General features: G+C 39.9%; 1 protein-coding gene across 1 annotated transcript in view; it reads right to left on the bottom strand.

Annotated features, from left to right (window-relative positions):
- Window positions 1-22,939, bottom strand: part of PPP3CA (protein phosphatase 3, catalytic subunit, alpha isozyme) — a 285,188-nt gene that overhangs the window by 40,485 nt on the left and 221,764 nt on the right. Inside the window, exons 4-7 of the mRNA XM_009885532.1 lie at window positions 19,351-19,475; window positions 9,894-10,005; window positions 8,406-8,551; window positions 6,060-6,199 (exon numbers count right to left, since the gene is read on the bottom strand). Of these exons, the coding sequence (XP_009883834.1) occupies window positions 6,060-6,199; window positions 8,406-8,551; window positions 9,894-10,005; window positions 19,351-19,475 (523 nt within the window). The remainder of the gene's footprint in view (window positions 1-6,059; window positions 6,200-8,405; window positions 8,552-9,893; window positions 10,006-19,350; window positions 19,476-22,939) is intronic.

The following is a 22,939-nucleotide window of genomic DNA, read 5'->3' as shown; positions in this document are numbered from 1 at the left end:
CCCCACCGCTAAGCTAGAGAGATGTTATTCTCCACGGAGTATGTGACTGTGATACTCCCCTACTTCGGCATCCTTTTTTCATTAAAATGCCTCATGCATAGTTTACTAGTTCTGAGGTCTCTTTTGCATGATCACTGATTACCTCTACGCAGTTTTGGAAGAGAAGCAATACTTTGCTAACATGAACCAAAATGGCAGGTGTTCTCAAATTGCTTTTCCAGCAGTAACTAGAAAAACTGGATGGATTTAATCTACTTTTTTTCATACCTTCATCATACTGTTGAAACAGAGGCGTAAACATTTCTTTAAAGAGAGGACATTCAAATTTAGCCCAACAGCTTCTCTAGGATTACATGCACGTATACAAACAGGTTTTCAGCAAAGCCCGTTGTCCTCGCACTTCAGTCTCTAAAGGCAAATGCTTTTGCTGCTGTGCTGTCCCAGGCAGCTCCCAGCACATCTCTTTCCACCTGCTTTTTCTTGCCCTTAGCTGCGCTGCCTGCAGAGCTGCACTGAGAAGCGGAGCAGGGAACTGCACGGGATTAGAACGAATAAATACATAACTTTTTTGCAGACTCATGCTTTATACAACTGGATGTGTTCCCAGGTCTGATGGAGCACATGAGCAATTCTACCAATACAGATGGGCAGATAATGTGAGGGCAGCAAAAAGCTTCTGGCCTGGGAGAAGGAAGAGTGGAAAAGTGGGCAAAAGAATCCCTTTAAAATGCTGCTACTGCAAAAAAACCCCAACATTCTGGGGTCCAGAAAGGGTCCAGTCCTGTTCAATATATTCATCAATGACCTGGATGAAGGGATAGAGTGTACCCTCAGCAAGTTTGCTGATGACACAAATTTGGGAGGAGTGGCTGACATGCTGGCAGGCTGTGCCGCCATGCAGCGTGACCTGGACAGGCTGGAGAGTTGGGCAGAGAGGAACCTAATGAAATTCAACAAGGGCAGGTGTAGGGTACTGCATCCGGGGAGGAATAACCCCATGCATCAGTGCAGGTTGGGGGCTGACCTCCTGGAGAGCAGCTCTGTGGAAAGGGACCCGGGAGTCCTGGTGGACCATGAGCCAGCAATGTGCCCTGGTGGCCAAGAAAGTCAACGCCATCCTGGGGTGCATCAAGCAGAGTGTGGCCAGCAGGTCAAAGGAGGTCATCCTCCCCCTCTACTCTGCCCTGGTGAGACCGCATCTGGAGTACTGTGTCCAGTTCTGGGCTCCCCTGTTCAAGAAGGACAGGAAACTGCTGGAGAGGGTCCAGCAAAGGGCTACAAAGATGATATGGGGATTGGAGCATCTTTCTTATGAGGAAAGGCTGAGGGACTTGAGCACTAGAACAGGCTGCCCAGAGAAGTTGTGGAGTCTCCCACTCTGGAGACATTCAAAACCCGCCTGGACACCGTCCTGTGCAACCTGCTGTAGGTGACCCTGCTCTGGCAGGGGGGTTGGACTAGATGATCTCCAGAGGTCCCTTCCAACCCTGACCATTCTGTGATTCTGTGATTCATACAACTGTGCCTCACACCCTGAGGTGAAACATGCTACAGTCTTCAAAACCTTTTAGCAGACATTTCTCTAGTCCTTGCATGCTCACAAACTTCACATGCATGTAAAGTAAACCACTGAAATGATGTGCTGGCAGGGCCAAAAATATTATTCTACCCCAGAGCATCTGTAAGGCCGTATCATTTCACTGCTATCCAAGGCTGGCAAATGAAGTTCTTAGAGTAGTCTGCAGTGCTAGCCACTCCTGCCACTGTTAACCATTTCTGCCTCTGGTGTTTTTTTGCTGCTTTTGAAAAAGATAACAATGTAGTCAACAGCCAAACAGCTTTATGAAGCTCAACATTCCTTAAGAACTTATATTAAACTCACTAAGAAAACCCAAGAGGCTGGAGCACCTTGCCTGCAGAAAACTTCTGAGTATCTACTCTACTTCTGAGGCTGTCCATTGACTTTGGCCAGGCTCATGCCACACTCATGCTCCTGTTAACAGCCAGTAATTAACCAAGTCTATACACAACGATGATCCCAGAAAGTAAGCGTTAAGCTTGCACATGTGCTTACCTCTGATAGGAAGCCCTTGATATACTTTATGTAGGATAAGACACTGCTAATTAACTCAGTGATGCAACCAAACTCCCAGTGTTCTTTACCAGAGCTTTGACACAAAGGAAATGAAACAAACTGGGCATGGATCCAAGCACAATTTTTCACAGTTAAGACCATGCATGCGCACAGTAACTTTGCCTGAATGTGATGAAAGAACATTTTAATTCCTCATCCATCCAGTAAATCTTATGGGAATGATGACATTCTGCATCCTAGTGTGGCTTCGAAAGGAGAGTTTCCCCCACGCCTCATCAATTGCCTAAACACACTTAGTGGCTGTCTTGCCGTAAGCTGATATTCTTTTCAGAGAGAAAAAAAGTCCAACTGACTTCTTCAAGCTTTCTAATCACTGAAAGAAGCCATTCTCAAGACTATCGGTAAGTAGCAGTATATCTTGCCAAGTCAGATACATTTCTTATAGAAACACCTGAGAACGACTGTACCGCTAGTCCATGAAATAAGTGCAGTGGGTCATTGGCAAGATCAGTACAACCAGCTACGAGCAAATAAATATTCACTAAATAAATTCAGGTCAAAACTAGGTCATCTGATAAACAAAGAGGAAAACTTCTTTACTGGCTGGATCAGTTGAAAAATCAGGGTAGGGTGGGAAGGGAGGGGGGAATATCACTCAGGGACAAATTAATTCCTTCTTGTTCATAACATTCCCTGAATATGACATTATTTTGGTAAGGATGAAAGAAAAGCTTCACTTGGGTCATAATTAAAAAACAATTTACACAACTAGCACTCCATTAATTATTTGCACTTTTTCATGAAATTGCATCAAACGTGACCACGACTGCGAAGGACAGAACCTTAAATTTCAGAAAGGGGAAATGAAATCTCATCACTAGTGCTCTTTGTTCACTTTAAGGTACAGAGAACTTTAATAAATTTCTAAGAATTACTTAAATTTTACAGTTACTTTTCACTGTGGCATTGTGCTATTGCTATTTCCAAGGACCAATGAATTTTGACAATCCACACTGTGAAATGCTGCAGGATGCAAAAGGCATGCATTAAGTGTTGACTTTTAGCACCCTTGAAAATCAAGCTGGCTATTCTTTACATCTCTAAATGGCAGTTTAGGTCTGTGGTTTCAAGATCTAACATTTTACAGTGCTAGCCATAACAGTTTCAAGAACTCTTACACAAAAGGAAATTTCTTGAAGAAAATCTCGACCAGTTTGAAATTCAACAAGCTGTACGTGAGCAATCACCTAAGAAATGTAGTGAGAAGCTTGTCAGACTACTGCAAGCTACAGTCTTTATACTTTCTCATTTGTATTTACCTCATACAAATGGCTCAATATTTCACAAATGAGTTTTGGCTGAATGGAGAAAATACCATGTACTACTGAGCTGGAAAGTCCCGTTAACATGTTGCATGTGCACACTTAGAATGCCACATTACTGTTATTTTCTTCATAGCATTTCGTTATAGGAAATAGCTTTAAATCAGAGAAAAGTCACTTGAAACTTGCCATTATAAAGAACAGGTCTGATAAAATGAAAGTTATTTATTACAGTTACTTCCTGCAATTGATTAAGAGATTTTCATCCCCAAGAAATCATTTCCCTGGCTCACATGTGTGCCTGAAATCTTCCTGTCCTTCCTTTAAAATGCCCGCTGCTATCTTTTAACTTTCCTTTCTGGAAATGACTAAAGAAGCAAATAAGTTTTATTCACTGAAGAATAAGCAAAGTCCATCCTATCAACAGACACTCTTGAAGGAGGACTGCATAATTCAGTCCTTCATTTACAAGCTGAGCTGGCTGTTCAGGGAATTTCGCTCCTTTTCTCAGAAGTAACTCGAACGGGCAAGCAAAATCAGATACTGCACACCGATGGCTACTTTTTTTTTTTTTTTTTTGACAAGGATTATCATTAGGTAAGTAATTGGTGACCTTTTTGAGCAACTAGGCACTTCTTTTAAGAGTAACACTTGCCTTTATGTAATACAAGATAACGTGACTGCAAGCTAGTCGTCTGCTTGTGTCATTAAGCATGACATCCCTCACACATGGCCTGACAATTAGCTATCTTCCAAATATTTCCTGAAGTATGCACTATTCTGAATATGAGTCAGTACACAGACTCGATCTGATATACTTTCAGGAGGAAAGGGACATATATTTTAGGGAAATTTTACGGTAATTGTAAGAAACAGAGCTCAGGAAAAAAAACAAAACTAAAATCTTAATGCTGTTCCAGTTCAGACAAGCCCTGTACCTAAGCACAAGGCATGTTTGCAAGGCTTTTCACTTTATTGAGAGCGGCTCATGAGGAGAAACTGCTATTACTCACTGTTTGCAGTGAGCAGCGCCGGGGAGTCCCAGGCGTGCTCCAGCACAGGGCGTTGCTGAGAGGAAGAGGGAGGAATGATTTAAGCCCTCAGAGTCATAAGCCCATTTCTGCACAGATCAATTGTTTGCAACAGCTTGACACCTTCTTTCATAATGCAACCAAACACATCTATCGAGCACCTTCCAGATGCTATCGATGCGAAGGCGGTGGTACAACTTGCCCACTAAAGGTGCGCGCCGGCTGCCCGGGCTGCAGTGCAAACCGCTTTGTTCTCAGCCCATCCCCACGCTGCAGCAATTCTGGCTGGAAGAAAGGACTAGGAAAACTAATTTCTGAAAAGTCAAACCATCTGTTTCCTTCCTGCTAACGTACCAACAAGAAGGTTGATTCTAGCAGCTTTGTCTCCTGGTTACTGGTGGAAGCCATTGATTTACTTTCGACACGTTACTACACAGCTACGGGTCAGCTACGTTCAAGGTGAGATTTTCTCAGATAACTAAAAGAGCTGGATTCCCTCCCTTCTGCTGAGCTTGTTGGGAAAACTTAGACTTGCATGCTGCTAGTGCAGGCTGAAGCAGAACCGCTCCCTTCAAAAGGTTCAACAACCTCTTAACATTTCAATAGCATCGTCACATTTCTCCTAAACAAAATTCAATATTTTAATTAAGATTTCACTGGATACATGGCTCATTTTGCCATTTAACCTCCTTCCCTGACAGTTTTGTTACTCTGGTGTCCTTGTAAGTTGTTCTTAGCTACCGTAACACACCCCCCAAATCCCCCAAAATCCCTGCAGGAGAGGGAGTCTCCTGCCTCTTTACACAGAGGGAGACACAAAACTCCTCCGTGCTTAAAGGACAATTACCACCGAACACAGAAAAAAAACAGAAGAAAGCTTCCCTTACATAGTCACAAGCCAACCCACAGATTTGCTTTAGATGTCCTTCTATCCCCATTGCTGCTACTTTTTTCAGGAATATTCTGACATTGGTATTTTACTAACAAACATCAATAGAAAGAAACAATTTCGATGATGAATTACAACTCGATGTCATCGCATTTCAGTCCATACATGTGTCTGCAAGAATGTTACAGGCACGCGCTTGCATTTCAGCTCTTAGCAAGTCCCATTTAACCAATGCTGCTCCACTCCTGAATTTCTTGAGCAGAACTATTCCCAAACACAAACAAAAGTTTGATAAAACTGGGAGGGGAAAAAAAGTACCTGCGTGTGGGAAACCTCAATTTTTACTTACCCTGCTGAGCAATAGGTAGTGAGTTTTCCAATGCTGACATCTTTCATTCAAAATTAAGTTCTAATTTTCAAACTGGAGATGTAGTTACCTACCCCTTTTTAAAAGTGACACATTCATTCCCTAACTTACAAGAACAGAAATAAGCAAAATACACAGGCTTTGGTGAATAAAATTAAGTCATTTTAGGGTTTCCCAGTTGTGGGTGAAAGCAAGATTCAAATAAATCAAACATAAATTTACCCCAAAACAAGGCAGGCCCGCAGAAAAAGAGGCCCAATTATCTAAGTATTGCCATGAACTTCAAGCAAACATTTATACTGCAAAACCAGAACAAGTTCACGTACAGGAACCCATTCAAAGTAGGAATATTCACCTGTAGAAGTACGAGCACCCCCTGACTGTGTTGTGAGTAAAGTGTTCCTGAGTCTTCTCGTTTCCAAAGTCCTCCAACGGGTCTGACCACAGGATGTCACACATAGGTCCGTATGCAGGTGGTTCCTTGAATCGATCTAACTAAGAAAAATAGGAGACAAAGAAATAATAACTTCTTTCAACTATGTGTTACAGAAAGGCCGGAGTAAAGTTGCTATTTTTCATTCCATGGGTTGGCAAGCAAAGACCCAAAGCAATCTATTTTTCAGCTTTGTGTTACTCTCAGCTTTAAAGCAATGGACTTTGAATAACGGTAAAACACTCTTTGCTAACAGTAACAAAGAGAAGAAGGAACAGATACAACCAAAAATTAAGAGATACAGTGGATTCCCATTCTATGTGAAATTTTGTGTGCAATTTTTTTCCTTTTTCTACTGTTTTTGCAAGCTTTTCAGTGGACAAGAGAGAAGATGCTATTTCTATATTTCATGATTTTTCAAACATCATAGCACTCAATTTATGTGAGTGAGGCACTTCAAGGAAAAAAATACAGAAGTTATTTCAAAGCAAGTTCCCATTTTTATTTAAATACCTTTTCACAAAAAATTGTATTTAAGTACCAAGACAACATCTCTGCATTACAGCATCTTGCCACAACATTTTCTTTGCTCTCATAACCTTAACCCTAATTAAGCAGCTAAAACTGCTTTCTAGAGAATCATACTGCAAATAAGACAAATCATAGCAAAATAGGGAAACAGTAAAAATTGGTATTCCTCTGCAAGAACTCTTTAATATAAAAAGAAAACCCTTGTTAAGATGGGTGTATGAATCAGGCTCACAGTCCAAAACATTCTCTACTCTGACCAGAAAGATCAAGTAATGTTTTACTAGCATACCTAACACACCTTCCCCCCCACCTCCCCCCCCAAAAAAAATCGAAGTGAAAGAATATTTTTTTTATGTTTTAAACACTCAGTTAAAAGGTTTTAATAAGAGTCCTCTACAATTTTACCTTTGGGTCCTTGCTACGAAATACACATAGCATACCTACACTTTAAACTTATTTCAGCCTTCTACCAATTAATGCTTTTGTAACTATAATTCATTTAAATTAAATAACAATTCATAAATATGCAAAACCAATTCCTACCAATTGCCAAAGATGAATAAACCTGCTAGTGGTGGTGGTGGTGGTGGGAAGTTAATGACACTAATCTAGAATCTCAGAGCTAAACAATTTTACTCTGCTGTTACATTGTGGCAAAGCCACCTAATCTTTAGGCAGAGAATATATTTGTTTAATGAGATAGTGAGCCTTTACCTCAGAAACAAAACTTTACATTCAGTAATTTTTAAAAGTGCTGTTAATATCTTAATCTAATTGCTTTTAAACCAAAACATGTAATTACTGGCTCAAGTTTTGGGGTTTTTTAAACCATATTAATTTCTTAGTAGGCTACAAATTAACCTCAGAATATAACTTATCTTTTGGTAACTTTAAAGCTCAGAAGTATATATGCATGTTTGCAAGTCTCAAAACACAAGCGAGAAATAAAATCTTTTCTGCTGGAAACACTCAGAATAAATGGTTTAAATACCTCTTTTCAGAAATATCAACTGACATCTCTTTTAGAATCCTGATAACATGCAACAACACTGGATTATGTGAAGAAAGTGTTTGACATTGTTCTCTGAACTTTCATGAGATTGATAAGAAACTTCTCAGAACACAAGACTGCCACACAAGCATCAACTTACTAAGCCTTGCTTTGACAATTTCCTCGGCAATCAAGTGCAATGGCAAGACCTATTGAGAATGAAGTCCTTGACTCCTTTTAAAATAGTAATGTTGTTTTGACTATATTCATTGCAATCATATCGTACTTTTATATTAGATGTTTTAAGTATTGTGAGGTTTTTCTACAGCTATTTTTATCTCTTCTCCAAGAAAGCGCAGAATGCTAAACAAGGCGCAAGGAATCATCGGGTGATGTGCTTACATTGTGCTAGTAGGTAACATGTAAAATAAATTAATGCTATGTATTCATTCCCTCCTAAATACTTATACACCTAACACATTTATTATTTTTTAGAACACAAAGATGATAAATCTTTTGTTTTACTGGATGCTGGTTATTTCCTCACCTCAATAAAAGACGAGTAAGTGCAGCAATTTCTTTTATGTTCTACTTAAAAAGACCTTTAAAAAGTGATAATGTCAACATGAATGTCCAAATGATATACAAGCATCTTATATAAATGAACAACAGTGAGAAAGGATTCACATTTTAGTTGCTGGCAATTAACTGTTCACTTATTAGACCTGAGCACTATTCAGACTTACTTTTCTGATGTCATCTAAGGTGTTGATCTCTGGAGACAAGCCACCGTGTACACACAGGAATTGTTGGTTCATCAGAGCAGCCAAGGGAAGGCAGTCGAAGGCATCCATGCAGGCATCATATACGCGTTCTGAATATTTGATTTTACCTTTTAAAGATTAAGACAGTATCAGAAAGTGCCATCAACATTTAAGATGGAAAAAGAAATTAGGGTGCTACTTAATATCTCAGTTTTGCTCTCACAGCTCTCTCTTGCACTGAGGACTGTACCAAAGCTTGCCTCATGCAAAAAATTATTTAGGATTATTCACTGCTAGAAAAATTCTTCGCATTCTGAGGTGAAACTAATAAAAATTCTGCCAAGTTTATTATATTTTTCTAAAAACCTGTAAATAAACAATTTAATATACCATTATAGTCTGCTATGAAATCTATACAGCAAGCCTTAAAGAGCCTGCTGATTTTTTGCTGAACGGTTATCACCTCCTACATTATTGCTCAATATACTCTCTATGAAGTAATCAGAACTTTAACCCAGTCCTTTATAATTAATTATCTACAGAAATGCCATTATGAAATGAACGAGGTGGTACAATGAAGCTGAAATGTTAATTTACCAATACGCTTAATAAACTCGGTAAACCATGAAGCCTTTGAGCCAATTAACATTTCCTTTATCCCTGATGCTAAAAAGGGAACGCAGACTTATGGCAATAGCTTCAGCTTACAGTGCCACAGAAAGAAAAAAAAAATATAAAAAAGCTTCATTGTGCAGGTGAAGGTCTACATCTAATGAGCTTTTATGTGTCACTGTATCCTTTTTTGCAACGCAGAAAGGAACTCCTATAAAAAGAGCATACCAAAAAGTTTGAGCCTACTTACATGGAAAATGTTATACTTAAAGGGGAAAAAAAACAACCCCAAACCATAAACATCCCTTGCATTTTTCTCCTGCTGCAGCTGAGAGCCGGTGAGATGCCACCTTCCCCGCTAGCGATCAGGGACCAGTCGCAGAGGTGCCAGAGCTGGCGTGCCGGCAGGTTCTGCCCACAGGGCTGCTGCGTGGGGCAGCAAACCCACAGCAGCAGCAAAACCCAGCAGCACCGTGGGTCTGCTCAGAGCATCCAGGCCCAGATGGACCCACAGTAGCCCCGGGCTGCTTCCCAGGCCAGGTTGGCAAGCTGGAGTGGCTCGATACCTGCGGCACCAAGTGATGACACACCGCCGGGTTTGTAGGGGTGGTCGGTCACTACCCGCTGCAGGGGGTCTAACCCCTTCATTCCTCCACCACTGAGACAACCTCTCCAGCCCCTGCAGGACGACCGCCCTCTCAGGGAACAGCGGTTACAATTTAAAATTACTGATAGTTAACATCAAATGTACATTTAAAATTACTGATGGTAAACAGGTACGAAATATTTACTTACAAAATAAGAAATCAAGTTTTTGAAAGGGGAGTTAAGAGGGGAAAGGTTATAAGGCAGACTTACATTCTTGCTTAAATGTGAAATACTCTGTTAAATGTCTACATTCATGATTCCCACGAAGTAAAAACAGTGTTTTGGGGTAAAGGATTTTCAAGGCCCACAAGTACAGCACACACTGCGAATCAGAAACAAGAAAGAAAAATACAAGTCGTAATTAATGATGAAATTCAACCACTATGCTCCCCACCACCAAAAACAGGAGCAGAAGAAAAATTATTCTGTGTGAAACATTTCTTTTCAACAGGTTAATTTCACTCTTCATACATTACATGCAAACATTTCTCTGTGCTTCAACCTGGACTGGCTGAAACTAGGATCGGTATATTCTGATAAACCTTTATACTTTTGCTAAGTGGTGTGTCCCTGTTCAACCATGCGGTGCCTTCAGTGGCCCCGGCTATCACGAAGTAATTGCTGTCCATCTCTAAAATAGAGTGCATGCTCCCCACCTGGCAGGTTAGGCAAAAACCCACCGTGGAAACAATTTCACCAGAAGATCCGCATTTCCCGGCTTAAGGAAAACAATTTAACCCCCACTTGAGGAAATACCTCAGCTTCCAGTATTACACAGGTTTTACATGAACCCTTGTTCATTTTTCACTTAACATTGTTCTGTACAAACAACCGAGAGAAAAAACCCACAAAGCTCTTGAATTAAATGCAGTTACTACAAAGCTTCTATAAAGCCTTTTATCTTTCTAGAAGATTTCCATTTGAGATGACATTTCTTCTAGACATGTTTTTAAAGATAAAAAAAGATGACTTGTAGAGGGTAATCTCTGCTCCGACCTCTCAAAACCATCCAATTAAAATAGCTGTTTTGAAAACAAAACTCACAGCAATGATGCCAAAGCATTACAGGACTCTTGATAAACAGGTGAACTTGCAAACTTTATGGAAGATTTACCCTTTGTGCAGGATGACCCTGCTCAGGCATCTGGCTGATAAACTCATGGCTCCAAGGAAGCTGATGCTAATAAGACCCATTCATCCCATGAGATGAGCCCACCATCTGCAAGAACGCTGTACAGACCACAATGGCCTCTCAAAAAACACGAGCTGGAAAACTATCTGAACAATTTCTTCTCCAACCCCTCCTTTCTTAAATATCCACAAACTGCACAACTGTTGCACGAGAAATAGAAGGTGTCAGCCCTCCCTCCCACCATTTCATTTGCAACTCCCTAGCAGTCCTCTTCATTCTGTTGACAAAAATTATTTACTTTATTTATCTTAATAGTCAATAGATTGGAAATTCAGAATGTACTCCTAACCACGGTTTCTGCTTAAAGCAAAATCAGCATTTTTGTCAACATAATGCCTCTAAATTTGTGCAGTACGAATTCCCTTCCACAATTCAGAATGTCTTGATAAACAGAATAATTACATTTATCATGTCTCAACATTTTGATTTCTGCTCCCTCATTTGCTACACAGTCTTTATCTTAAAAAAAAAAAAAAAGAAAAGAAAAAGGATGCAACTTTTTTAGGTTTGCACTAACCCTCACACTATCCATAGACAATTCCATAGCAGCAGGGGGTTTATACTACTCCTCTTTGTCTTGAATTTATTATATGTAAATATCTGGATGCTTTGCCTGCACTCCATAATTTCCTTTCTTCTACTCAGAGGGTCTAGAGCCAGGTAAAAAGAGCAGAAAGTACAGCAGAATCCACCAGGACTTGCAAAATTAATTCTCCCCCTTGGAAAGCCATGGAAGGCCTCCCAGCTAACGCCACCTCTTCTGCCTCCCAGCCGCTATTGTCACCGCAGGAAGCAAGAAGAGATGTCAGAACACCAGATAGAGCACGCTGACATAATCCAGCATGAAACTATGGCGTCAGGTCACAGAAATTATCTGCTGTGGCCCAGAACAATTACAAAGGCTGAGCCTGGGGAAGGTTTGCTGGAGTTTGCACAGAGAAAGAAGATTTGGCTTTGAAGATTGAAATCCTTCAATGGGGAAGGAAGCCTGGCCTTCTCCACCTCTTCGATGATAACTTCATCGTTCCTCCAAGAAGTCCCAGAACCTTCAACTTCTTTGAACTTAGTGGCTAATGCAAAAATTTGATGTAAATGTGAGACAAGAAGTTCAAAGTGACACCTCCATCTATCCATGCAAACAAAGGTGCTTTTAAAGTTGCATCTAAGTTACCCTCGAGCTTCTAATCCTGCCAAAGCACAATGATTAGAAAAGCACAATGATTAGTGCTTAGATAAAGTGCTTTATTTCCAAAAAAAAAAAAAAAGAAAAAAAAAAAGAGTGGTTTAGATTTCCCTTATAACTCAGTTTTTCATTTTCATAAAGCCTAGGTACTTAAAATATCATCCAGATTTGGGAAGCAGGAAAAATAAAGCTTGAAGTTTTATCTTTTTGGCATGTGGTACTTGCTTATGGGTAGATCTCTTTACATTTGCTTATCATAGATCTATTTTTTCTTTTCTTCGATGCTTCCTTTGAAGCACTCATGAGAACCAGACCAAGAAGATAATAGAGAATCAATGCAGTCCAGAAAGTTCTGTGTTTACCTGCCACTATTCAAGTAATATAAGCCCACCGTTCACATTTTGTATTGTTTTCAGTGGTGCCATATTGAAAGCTTATTTTGTTTAGATAATTCCTTTAATTCTCTCCCTTTTCTCATCAGAGTCCAGTGGTGTAATATCGTAACAGCAAACAAGAACTAATTAGCAGATTATTTTTTTTCCTATGCAAACTAAACAAATATGAGGGTGACAATTTTTCGTGGCTTTTCAACTTACACAGTTATTTGCACACAGAAATCTTATGTCCAAACAACATATCAAGAGCAAACATTCAGTTTTGTTTTTTTTAACTATGCTTTGCGTATCATAATTCTTACTCAAGTCAAAAGATTTATGGTAATTTGCCCTTGTTGAAAATCTAAGCTTACAATCTTCAATTATTTGGTAATACTGCTTCCCAACAGCAAAATTTTAATTTTTTTTTTTTCCCCCTCCAAATTTTTCCATCAAGAATATACAACGCATCAGTTCTGCTGTGACTCTGTGTAAAATGAACAGAAGTGACCTTGCAATCTGGATATCTCTAAGGTATTTTTGGCCTGTCACATTTCATACTACAAAAAAAAAAAAAAGAAAAAGAGGTTACATTTCTTAAATGCCAGCTCTCACACTGCACCCCTGCTTACTTGCTTAGTATCCTTCAGCTGTTAAAATAGCAGATATATTTAAAGTTTATAACAAAGAGGGAATCTGCCCACCTCCCCGCTCCTATAGTCAAGCTGTTTTCCTGCTTTTTTTTAGCCTCACCATCAGGAAAGAAAAGGTCTGTGCAATTAAGCTCTGTGTAAGCCAAAGGCACATATTTTCAAAACGGATTCGGGATTTAACTCCACTGTCACATGCTGAATTTGAGCCTTCGCACAACTCAACATTTCAGCTCCTTCCGAAAAGGAAAACCAAAAGCCCCAGAATTCTTGCAGGCATCTCAAGTAACGTGCTTAAAACAAGGAACACTGAAAAATCGTTACCACCGCCACTAGATTACAATCACAGCAACACCTGTAACACAGTACCCTCACTTCTGGGTGCTCAGGTCAAGAAAAAGAGGTGGCTCTCTCTATTAGCTATGTGGCTTTGTACAGGTAGCAAAAGATGAACTCTCTCTCCAAACAACTGATGCCATTGGGCGCTCCCCCAGCAGATGAAATTAAGTGAGAAGAAATGCAAGGTAATTCTTACTCAAAAGGATAATTTGAGCCAGGCATTGCTAAGGTCTCTGCTGATGCTCTGAGAACTGTGGAACACTATATTGGCATAGCTCCCTCACTCTGTAACTAACACGCACCTCACCTAAATATAAAAATTGCATTACATAAAAACACCACTGAAATAATTATACCATTACAGTACGTAGTACAGGTACAGCTTTCTAAAATGGAATAACTATCCCAATGGAAACCCTGTACCGTTTTTACAAACATAACTGTATTCACACTACTGGTGTGACTATTTATTACAGCTTTATTTCAGAGACAAATAAAGATACATTGCATCTGTAACCGAAATACTCACAAGAGAGGCAAGTCCTTGCCATTTCTGAACTACCATGCCTTGAGGACAGGGAAAGACAAGTCTGAACACTACTGAAAATAAAGAAGAAAAAATACTGCCTTCACTGCAACCAGGATTTCATTCTTTTTTTCCCCCCCAACTTTCAGGGCAGAAAGGATGATCTCTTCTCTTAATGCTCTGCTGCAGAACAGGGACAATAACGTTGCATCAACCTTGCATCAACCAGATCTTCAGTGACAACTTAGTGCCTGCCACAACTTTTTTGCCAATATGCTCTTATTTGACTTAGGTTTTGTGTTTCTAAAACCCATGCTTATCTATATACAGGTTGCATATTTAAAAATTTAAAAGGCTACTGCCGTGGAAATAGACTTCTCATGGAGTAACAGTGAATCCACTCCTCGTGGTAAGGTCTCCGCTGTTTCTAAAATGTTGTTCAAGAATCTCATTCTGATCATCCAACTTCTGTTTATTTTTTTAACATCTGTTGAATATTCCCAAGCAGCTTTGGGATCTTGTTTTGACACCTGCATGGTACTTTAGCACCTCTAGACTTCAATTATTGCAAGACTCTCTTCTAGCTAGTCTCCCAGGTGATTTTATTAAAAGTGATCAGTTGCAAAATGTTGCTACTTGCCTTATACTGTTTCCTACTGTTTAGACCACATTACTCCCATTTCAGTGCTTGGAAGGACCTCAGAATATCCAAAAAGGACAGACCTCACAATACCCAAAAAAGGAAGGCCCTCTTTTTTAAAAAAAAAAAAAAAAAAAAAAAAAAAAGTCACTAGAAAATTCTCTCTCTTACATGTTCCTCTAGTTTTTATAGCTAGGACTTTCTAAATAGCTACCCAAGTGCTGGCTCCTAGCTCTCCTTGTTAGACCTCATGTCTTGGCCCCAGCTGTTTTCTGCAGAGATGGGTCCCACAGAACGATGGAAGCAGTGTGCGGGAAATGGTGTGAGCGACCGGGCACCATCCCATGTTTTCTCCCCGTAGCCAAAAGGGGTTCTTGGCATGATGGGGACTCGCTCTGGGAAGAGCTGGCACAGGACCAGGCAAGCTGCAAGGACGACCCTGACACAAACAGATGTTCCAGTCTGGGAATCTAATATATACCAAAATAATCAGAATTTGCTGAATTACCGAATATTCATGGCTCTAAGGACCACTGCCCAGCAAAAATGAGATCTTACAAGATGCAAAGTCTTGCTAGAAACATATTTTCTACCGTTATACAGAAGAAAAGGGCAAGCAAATTTAGGATAATTAAGGTATGACGATTTTCTTTGCTCTGAGAGAAGTGAAAAAACCCAACTCGCTTCACTGGTAAACTATTTCTGACCAGCCAAAATTATTTTAAATCAAGATGTTTATTGGGAAACATTAACACTCTAGAGCAATGGAGGAAACTAAAAGGTGTATATTCTTCCAACAAAGTCCTAGAAAGTGCACGGAAACTTGAGAGATGACTAACACATGGTTTTACCAGCATTCACTTCACCCACAGTTTACTAACACAAATTTTTATACTCTTTTCTTGGGAGAGACCTGTTAATAATTTTTAAGAGTTCACTGAGTTCAGAAGCATCTCAAGCACCAGATGCTTTTTTAATTGATGCAAGGTCCAATGGTCAAATTCCAGACTCACTCCAAACACCTCACTTTATTCTCACTAGAAAGACCTCAAAACCAGTTTCTCTTTCTGGAATTTCGGTCTTTGCATTCAGGGAATGAAGATGTACGAATGTTTTGAACCTTAAAACACAACTCCAGTTTTGAACATTGGTTTAATTCTCCATATTTTAACTATCTGCTCTGTCAAAAATTATCATCATGTACCTTGTGATATTCAATTGACATTTAAGTCTGTATGTTTTTATGTGGGATTGAGCAAGAAAATAATTCCAACCATTCATTTACATAATATTATTAATGCATTATAGTCGGTATTTACTCTGATTGTAATTTTTCCAAGACTGTGATGAAAAGCAGTCTATATGTATACTCCCCCCTACACCACATGGCATTTACGTCTGCCTTTCAAAAGAGAGCTTTCAGACTTGGGTAGAGATTAGTCATTCTTCCTTACAACCCATTCCTGCAGAACCAATTATGCTCTAACTATTCTTTGGACTTAAAAATAGCCCTCTGTTTTGATCATTTGGGTTTCTTTCCTCCACGGCCATAAAACTTGTTTGAAAGTGAGAACTGAGGGGTTTCTACTCCGGAGTCAAAACCCTGGAACGGTGCACAAGCACAACAGGGAAACGTTATCAGTTACAGAGCTGAGGAAACAGTGCGTGGTATCAGATGTTGCAACTTGCTGAGATTTGTTATTCTAAGTGAAGAAATGCTCAGGCTCTGCCAAAAGGTCAAATCAAAAAGAGAGCACAGCTATGGGATAAAGATTTAGTCTGCACCAAGAAACCTCATCTTGTCCTACCTACAATTTTGAAATTTTTTGTTTTACCTGTTGTAATTCCTTTATTAGTCTCTCATCCTGCAACACCTTGCTTAGAACTAATTTTAAAGACACAAAACAGCTCTCCTGCAAACAGTGGAGCTAACGCTAGTAAAAACAGGGCACACACGTGAAGGACTGAGCCCCTAGATCAAGGGCTCTGTGGGGCAAGGACTGTCATTTCTGCTGAGTGCCTTACAATACAAACACTTTTCTCTTTTTCCCTCTGCATTATCAAATGCCTTCCACCTACCTTATGCAATTTCTTCCTCTGTTCTTAATGATAATAGCTTACATTATATAGCACCTTTCATCCAGAAGAATCCCAAATGCTTTGCAGCCCACAGACAAGGATTATCTCGCCCACCACCAGAACTCAGTTAGGTCTAGGCTCAATGGTGTCACTTTTACGCTAGATATCACATGGCAATTGAAGTGATTTTTTTTTTTTTAAAGCTTGTATTACTCGTGATTAGTACCTCAGACCAGCTACTTAATTCTTTTGGAAAGATCCCAGAACTGCAATAGTCTCATGTCTACATATCAGAAAGGGAAGCCAACAAATAGATGGAATAAAGATCACGTGTGACTGACATGGTAGAAATATGCATTGAAATCAGGCTAGGACTGTTTATCACCATGACTTGTCCAACACATAAGAGCTGGTGCTTGCTAGATAACCCCTTCTCCACGAAAAGCATCCCCCCTCAACACACCAAGTTGCATTCTTCACCATTTTCCTTTCTTTGTCACTATTGTGCCGAGTTCATGCCTGAATGCATAGCTCTACATCCAAATACACTTACGAAAGAGAAAACTGCTTTTCCTTTCAAAGGAATTCTTTAATCAAGGTGACAGGTGGGGAGACTCAGTTATGTGACCAAAAAAATAGTGATTTGAGAATGTTTACATACAAAAAGGAATAAAATCAGCAACAGCTCAGATACTTCCTTGGTGCTGGCAGAAGCCAGTACTGCTTCCAGTGAAAAAGTAGTGATCCAGAATGGCAAAACTAAATTCAGAATACAATTTTCTAAATAAGTATGTGCAGGTTGCTAAATAAGGAATTCTAAGGGGCTTATTCCCTATACATAAGCTATTTTGCTTTGTGCTACATAGCTTGCTATTGTCTTTAATTGGTAATAGCCCTGGAGTAGATTTTGGCAAACTGTCAGACAAGCACTTGTAAGCTGAAGCAAATCCACTTGTTCTATTTCTTATATTAAAAACTTATGTAGAAATGAAGACAAAAGTCGCCTCTTCCAAATACAACTTGGCTTGGTCCAAGTCTACAGGAGATAGGAATTAGGTTATCGCAACTGAAAAATGATAGTTCAAGGCTGAGCTGCACAACAGTTTAAGCCTGTGAAGCCACCTCCCCCCAGTCCCAACCTTCCCCAAGTGATCCAGTGTCGTAATCCACAGTGAGGATTTAGCTCACAGCTCCCCGTGGATCAGAGGAGGAAGCAGGCACACACGCCTCAAAAAAAATCATGATTAAAGTGCTGACTTCAGTATGAGACTAAATCCTGGCTATATTGATTTTTTTGGCAGGCGGGCGAAAGAACCTTGCAATTCTTCAGCTTTTAGAGCATTTGCACTTGGAACAGCATATTTCTATTTGTAAAATGTGCCAAAAGATTCTGTTAACATTTTAAATAAAGTTTTAAAATGAACTAATAAAGCAAAAGTAGTTTTACCAAATCTTATTTTTAAGAAACTTCTCTTCATACTATAAATATAACACTGGCAAGATAATGCACTGATCCATTTTACAAACACATTATAAATAACTCAGCTGCTTGGGATTACATATTTTTATATCCATATGACAACAGTGTACTAAGATGCAGTACGTAGAAGTATATGTGCTCTTGCATGCTGTCATCTTACCTAATACAGACACACAACCACGTATCATAGGACCTATATTGCTTCTAACAGATAATGGGTATTCTCCTCTGACTCAGAGGGAGTTGAAGTCTGAACTTTTCAGAGAAAGGAGTCAAGCTGTAGCTCAAAAGCTGCTGCAAGGGTTTCTGACTGACCATTCTGTGACTTGAGCAACTATCACCTGGATGAACAAATCCAGATTAGGTTTTATTTGATAATTGTGCACCTCATCTGTCAGTTTGCAAAACCAAGTAGCAACACAGAATGGAAGAAAAAAAAATCCAGTTTGTTTTTTGAGCACTGGAACAAAGAATTTCTGCTTGGTATTTGACTCACTTCTCGTCAAAGGTGGACAGGTTGGACAGGACACTGTTTCCTCCGTAAGCCAGCTAAAGATGCTGTCATTTGGATCTTCACATTCTACAACCTGATACTTGAGTCTGCATCAGGTCTCCGCATCTTCAAGAGGGCACACGGCATCACTTCTCTGTGGAGAAGTGCTGCATCAAAAGCCAGAGATCACGCACTCCTGTGTGTCACATCTAAACAGAACTCATGCATTCCCTCCAGCACAGCACGTTCTCTGATGGCTTTTTTGTCCCATTTACCCCCTATCTAGTCCTTTCATTTTCATAAAATTTCGCATCCAGGAGACTCAGATCAAATAAACCTAAACCTCAAACTAAACTGAGTTTATTTATTTAGTTTTTCTGTTATGTCTCTCTTCTAATGGTTCATGTCTATTCATCTGATTTAGTTTGCGCAAGCTGCAGAGCAGAATGCCTTCTGTGCTATATTTGGATGGCCACTAGTTAGCACCAAGGTCTGTTCTCCATCAGCTTTCCAGCACAGACATAGTTGGATTTGGCTGGATACCACACAACCTTTATGAAAATCCTAACAGGAACATTAACATGGACTTCTTTTGCTCACAAATGGTATCTGCAGAGATTCAGTATTTCTGAACTGGTTAAATTATGATGCCAAATGTACACAACAGGCTGTAAGCAGTTTCTCAGTCAAAAACAGAAATAAGAAACTTACTTCAATGCTGAAGTACCCTCTGTCCACGTAGTCCCCCAGGAAGAGATACCGCGTGTTGGCAGGAGAACCTCCCACTTCAAACAGTTTCATCAAGTCAAAGAACTGACCATGGATGTCTCCACAAACTAGAAGACAAAAAAAAAGACCAATATTCAGATTCACCATGCCGAGATCATCTTAGGCACACACATTCTGAAGTCACTCTTTTTCATACGAAATTTGTTGTGACAGTTTTGTGCATCATCCTCTAGGTAAACGACCAGTGAGAGCTGGCAACTGCTCAACAGAAGCTGTTTTTCTATGACGTGCATCCATATACGTGTGCAAAAGGCTACCAATTAATTAAAGTAGAGCCACGGAGAAAATTTGACCTGTAATTATTTTCATAAGTATCTGTCCATTGCTCCTACTGCACAGCACAGAACGCTGGCAATAGTAATAAGACAAAGCAAAGAAGTCCTGAAAAGAGAACGTGTTCAAGCAAGGTTACTCGTTCTTTCAACATCACTCCTCTATTTCTCCTAGTCTTAACCCAAACAAACACCAATAGGCTTTTTGTAAAATGCAAAGCATGCCTGTTCTGTGGATGCCACTGGTTAAACGGACAAATTTCTGACTTCTGGTTTCTCTATAGAAAAATGGCCTCCTTGCTTTCCCAAAGCATGTCTTACACGAGAGGACACTGATTTTTCATGCTTTAACCTCTACCACTTTATTTAACCTCATATAATTATGATTTGTTTCACTACATTGCAATGAAGTCAACCTAACAAGTGGCTTCTCTAGAAAGAGCAGCTCCCAATAAACACGACAGAGAGAGCGCAAGTGATGTGCAGCCGGGGCTAAGTAGGGATGTCTCTTTTTGTGCCTTAGAGTTAAGAGATCGGCTCGGCTATCTTGTGAAATCACAAACTCCGTGGTGGGTGATTTTAAGCATCTGCAGGAAGGTAGGCAATGCTTTTGGAGGCCCCCGTGGAAGCTTAACTAACAGTGCTGTGCCAAAACCTGCTTCCTTTTGCCTTGCTTTGTTTCCTCTACCTGAGGGAGGGGAAGAACCCCACAGTTTAGGGCCAAGCCCAGACCTTTTCTGGCAATAATCCTTAACAAAGAAAATGCCAACAGCCTTGACTGTTACTGAGGTTAGTTTAGACCAAAGGTTCTCCCTTCAATGACTACACAAACATAAAACTGATTGGCAAACTGGAAAGGTGATTATGAAGATACCAAATAAACCAAGGGTCCAAGATAGACCTTATCTTGCAGCACAGCTTCTTATTTACTGCTAACACTAAATTCAGGAGACTTCATATGCTCTCTCTGATGTAATGGTTCAAGCTTCTGTATTCAAGTAGAGCTCTCATTTGAGTTTTTATCTGGAAGTTGATATAGAGGTCTTGTCCTATCACAGATAAACAAACTTCACATTTGTCTCATGCCATGGAGAAGCTGGTCAGGTCTCCACATAGATACAAAAGGACTATACAGAACAGCTGTAACACCAAAACCAACAAAGTCAGAGTGCAAACAGTATTCATATGTTATTGTCTTTCATCTCAGTCTGGTGTCACATATTTTTTACTTGCATCACTTTTCTCTGAATGTATGCACTAATAATAGGGTCAATATAATATCGTCATTCCATCCAAAAACTAAAAACAAAAATCCCCTCAAAATCCCCACCCAAACCAAAACCAATCAAACCACCCCCCTCAGGTACAGAGACAAAAAAACCACTTATGTCCCAGTCACTGCTTTCATGAATATTTATGTGAAATTGGTGACACGATTCACAAGTGCTGGCTAGCTGAGCATCCCTCTGTGATAGCAACAGGGTATTTTCCGCATAAAATAGCATATAGTACTTTTATCCCCACTGCATTACATTGCATAATGTCTTGTTCCTACTTGATTTCCCCCCCCAAGAGCATTAGATGACAACCTTCATGTTGAAAGCCATCAACAGTTATAATTTATATCTAAGAATAATATCTGCCATTAATTATGCAAAGTAAATACTATTTAAATCCTCAAGTGGTATTACACCACCCGTCTTTCTCCAAAAAAAAAAAAAGTACCCCAAAGGAAATTTTTTGATAGCATTTTTATTTGAACACATTAATCTACCAAACCAATACACGCTGCTTGACTGTACTCCTCTGCATGGACACTGTGGGAAGATTAAGAACACGTGTCGCATATTGATGGCCAAGCAATCTGCCTCTCCTAACTTCCAGCAGAAAAGCTCTTAGTTATATAACTGTACAGCTCTACCAATTATCGCCCGCCCCCATTTGCTCCAACTGCAAAAACCTGAAGTTGAACAAGACTGAAAGATTTTAAATGGATTTAACTTTTGCTATTTCACTAAAGCACAAAGAAACAAGGTTTTATTATTTTTTTTTTAATGCGTGAACAGGTAAATACATCGAGGTCATTAGAGAGAAATCAAGGTGATTAGAAAGCTTTCTCCAAGTAGCTGTATGCTCATGCATTTGTCACATATCAGAAAAGCAGAGAGCAAACCAGTGAAGAGGACAGAAATAAGTGCAGAGCCCTGCAATCCCATGACTTGCAAAATTCTGAATTGGACTTGAGAATCGATATTCAATGGATAGTCCAGGCACTCTGCATGCAGCAGCCTACTCTTTTTATACTTGACAACAGATGCAGAAACATATCCAGAAAAACAAAAAGATGGAAAGCTAAAAAGCCCTCAGGCCCAACCCTGCCAAGCAACTAAAGCAGTTGCAGAAGAGAAGCTTAAAATTAGCAGGTAAAAGCAGTCGCAGGAAGAGAATACACTCAAAATTAAGAGTAAACATTGAGATTTTATTTATTATGGTCTGATCCCAAAATTCCTACTGAAAGACCACAATGTTACATATGGTTAATCCAATTAGTATTTTCCCTGGAACAGCATGGAATGGAATCACAGAATACCAGGTTGGAAGGGACCTCAAGGACCATCTGGTCCAACCTTTCTTGGTAAAGGCATGGTTTAGACAAGATGGCCCAGCATCCTAGCTTAAGGATCTTACACCTTCCAGGTTTGTGTGTATAGACCTGAAATGTTCTTACAATGGGAAGCCTGTGTACTCCCATTCTAATGGATGGCCTTGTTTACAAATAAATTAAAGGGCACTTTCTTGCGCATACAGTACTACACTCCATTTGTGGTTTGAAAGCAACTCCTCCTACAGCTATAGTTCTGCCACCTGTTTTGTTTTCCAACTCTTAGGAATCTCAAAACTAGAAGACTTCCCAGGCAGCCAGATCAATGCTTTATGTTTCATCAGGTGGGGGCGCAAGAGATCCTGCATTGGATTTCCATTCATGAGGGTGGAAACATCCATCAGCCAATCACTCTGCCATACCCTTCACACCTTGTCTTGCAGCTTGCCATCACTATCAAAGAGCCTTGCAGCACTGTCCCACCAAGACCCCACAGAAGAGGTTCCATGTCGACTCCACGCCACCTCTACAGAGGTCTAAGTTCACTACCTTCCCCCTTCCTGTTACAGAAAAAAATTTTGAAATCACACTAATTATTGTATGTTCATGTTTACTCTTGTACAAACACTACCATTGG

Source organism: Charadrius vociferus, unplaced genomic scaffold (assembly GCF_000708025.1).
Source record: "Charadrius vociferus isolate BGI_N301 unplaced genomic scaffold, ASM70802v2 scaffold55, whole genome shotgun sequence".
In the NCBI taxonomy this organism is placed as follows: Eukaryota; Metazoa; Chordata; class Aves; order Charadriiformes; family Charadriidae; genus Charadrius; species Charadrius vociferus.
Note: the sequence above shows the minus strand (reverse complement) of the source record. Positions and strands in the feature narration are given on the sequence as shown.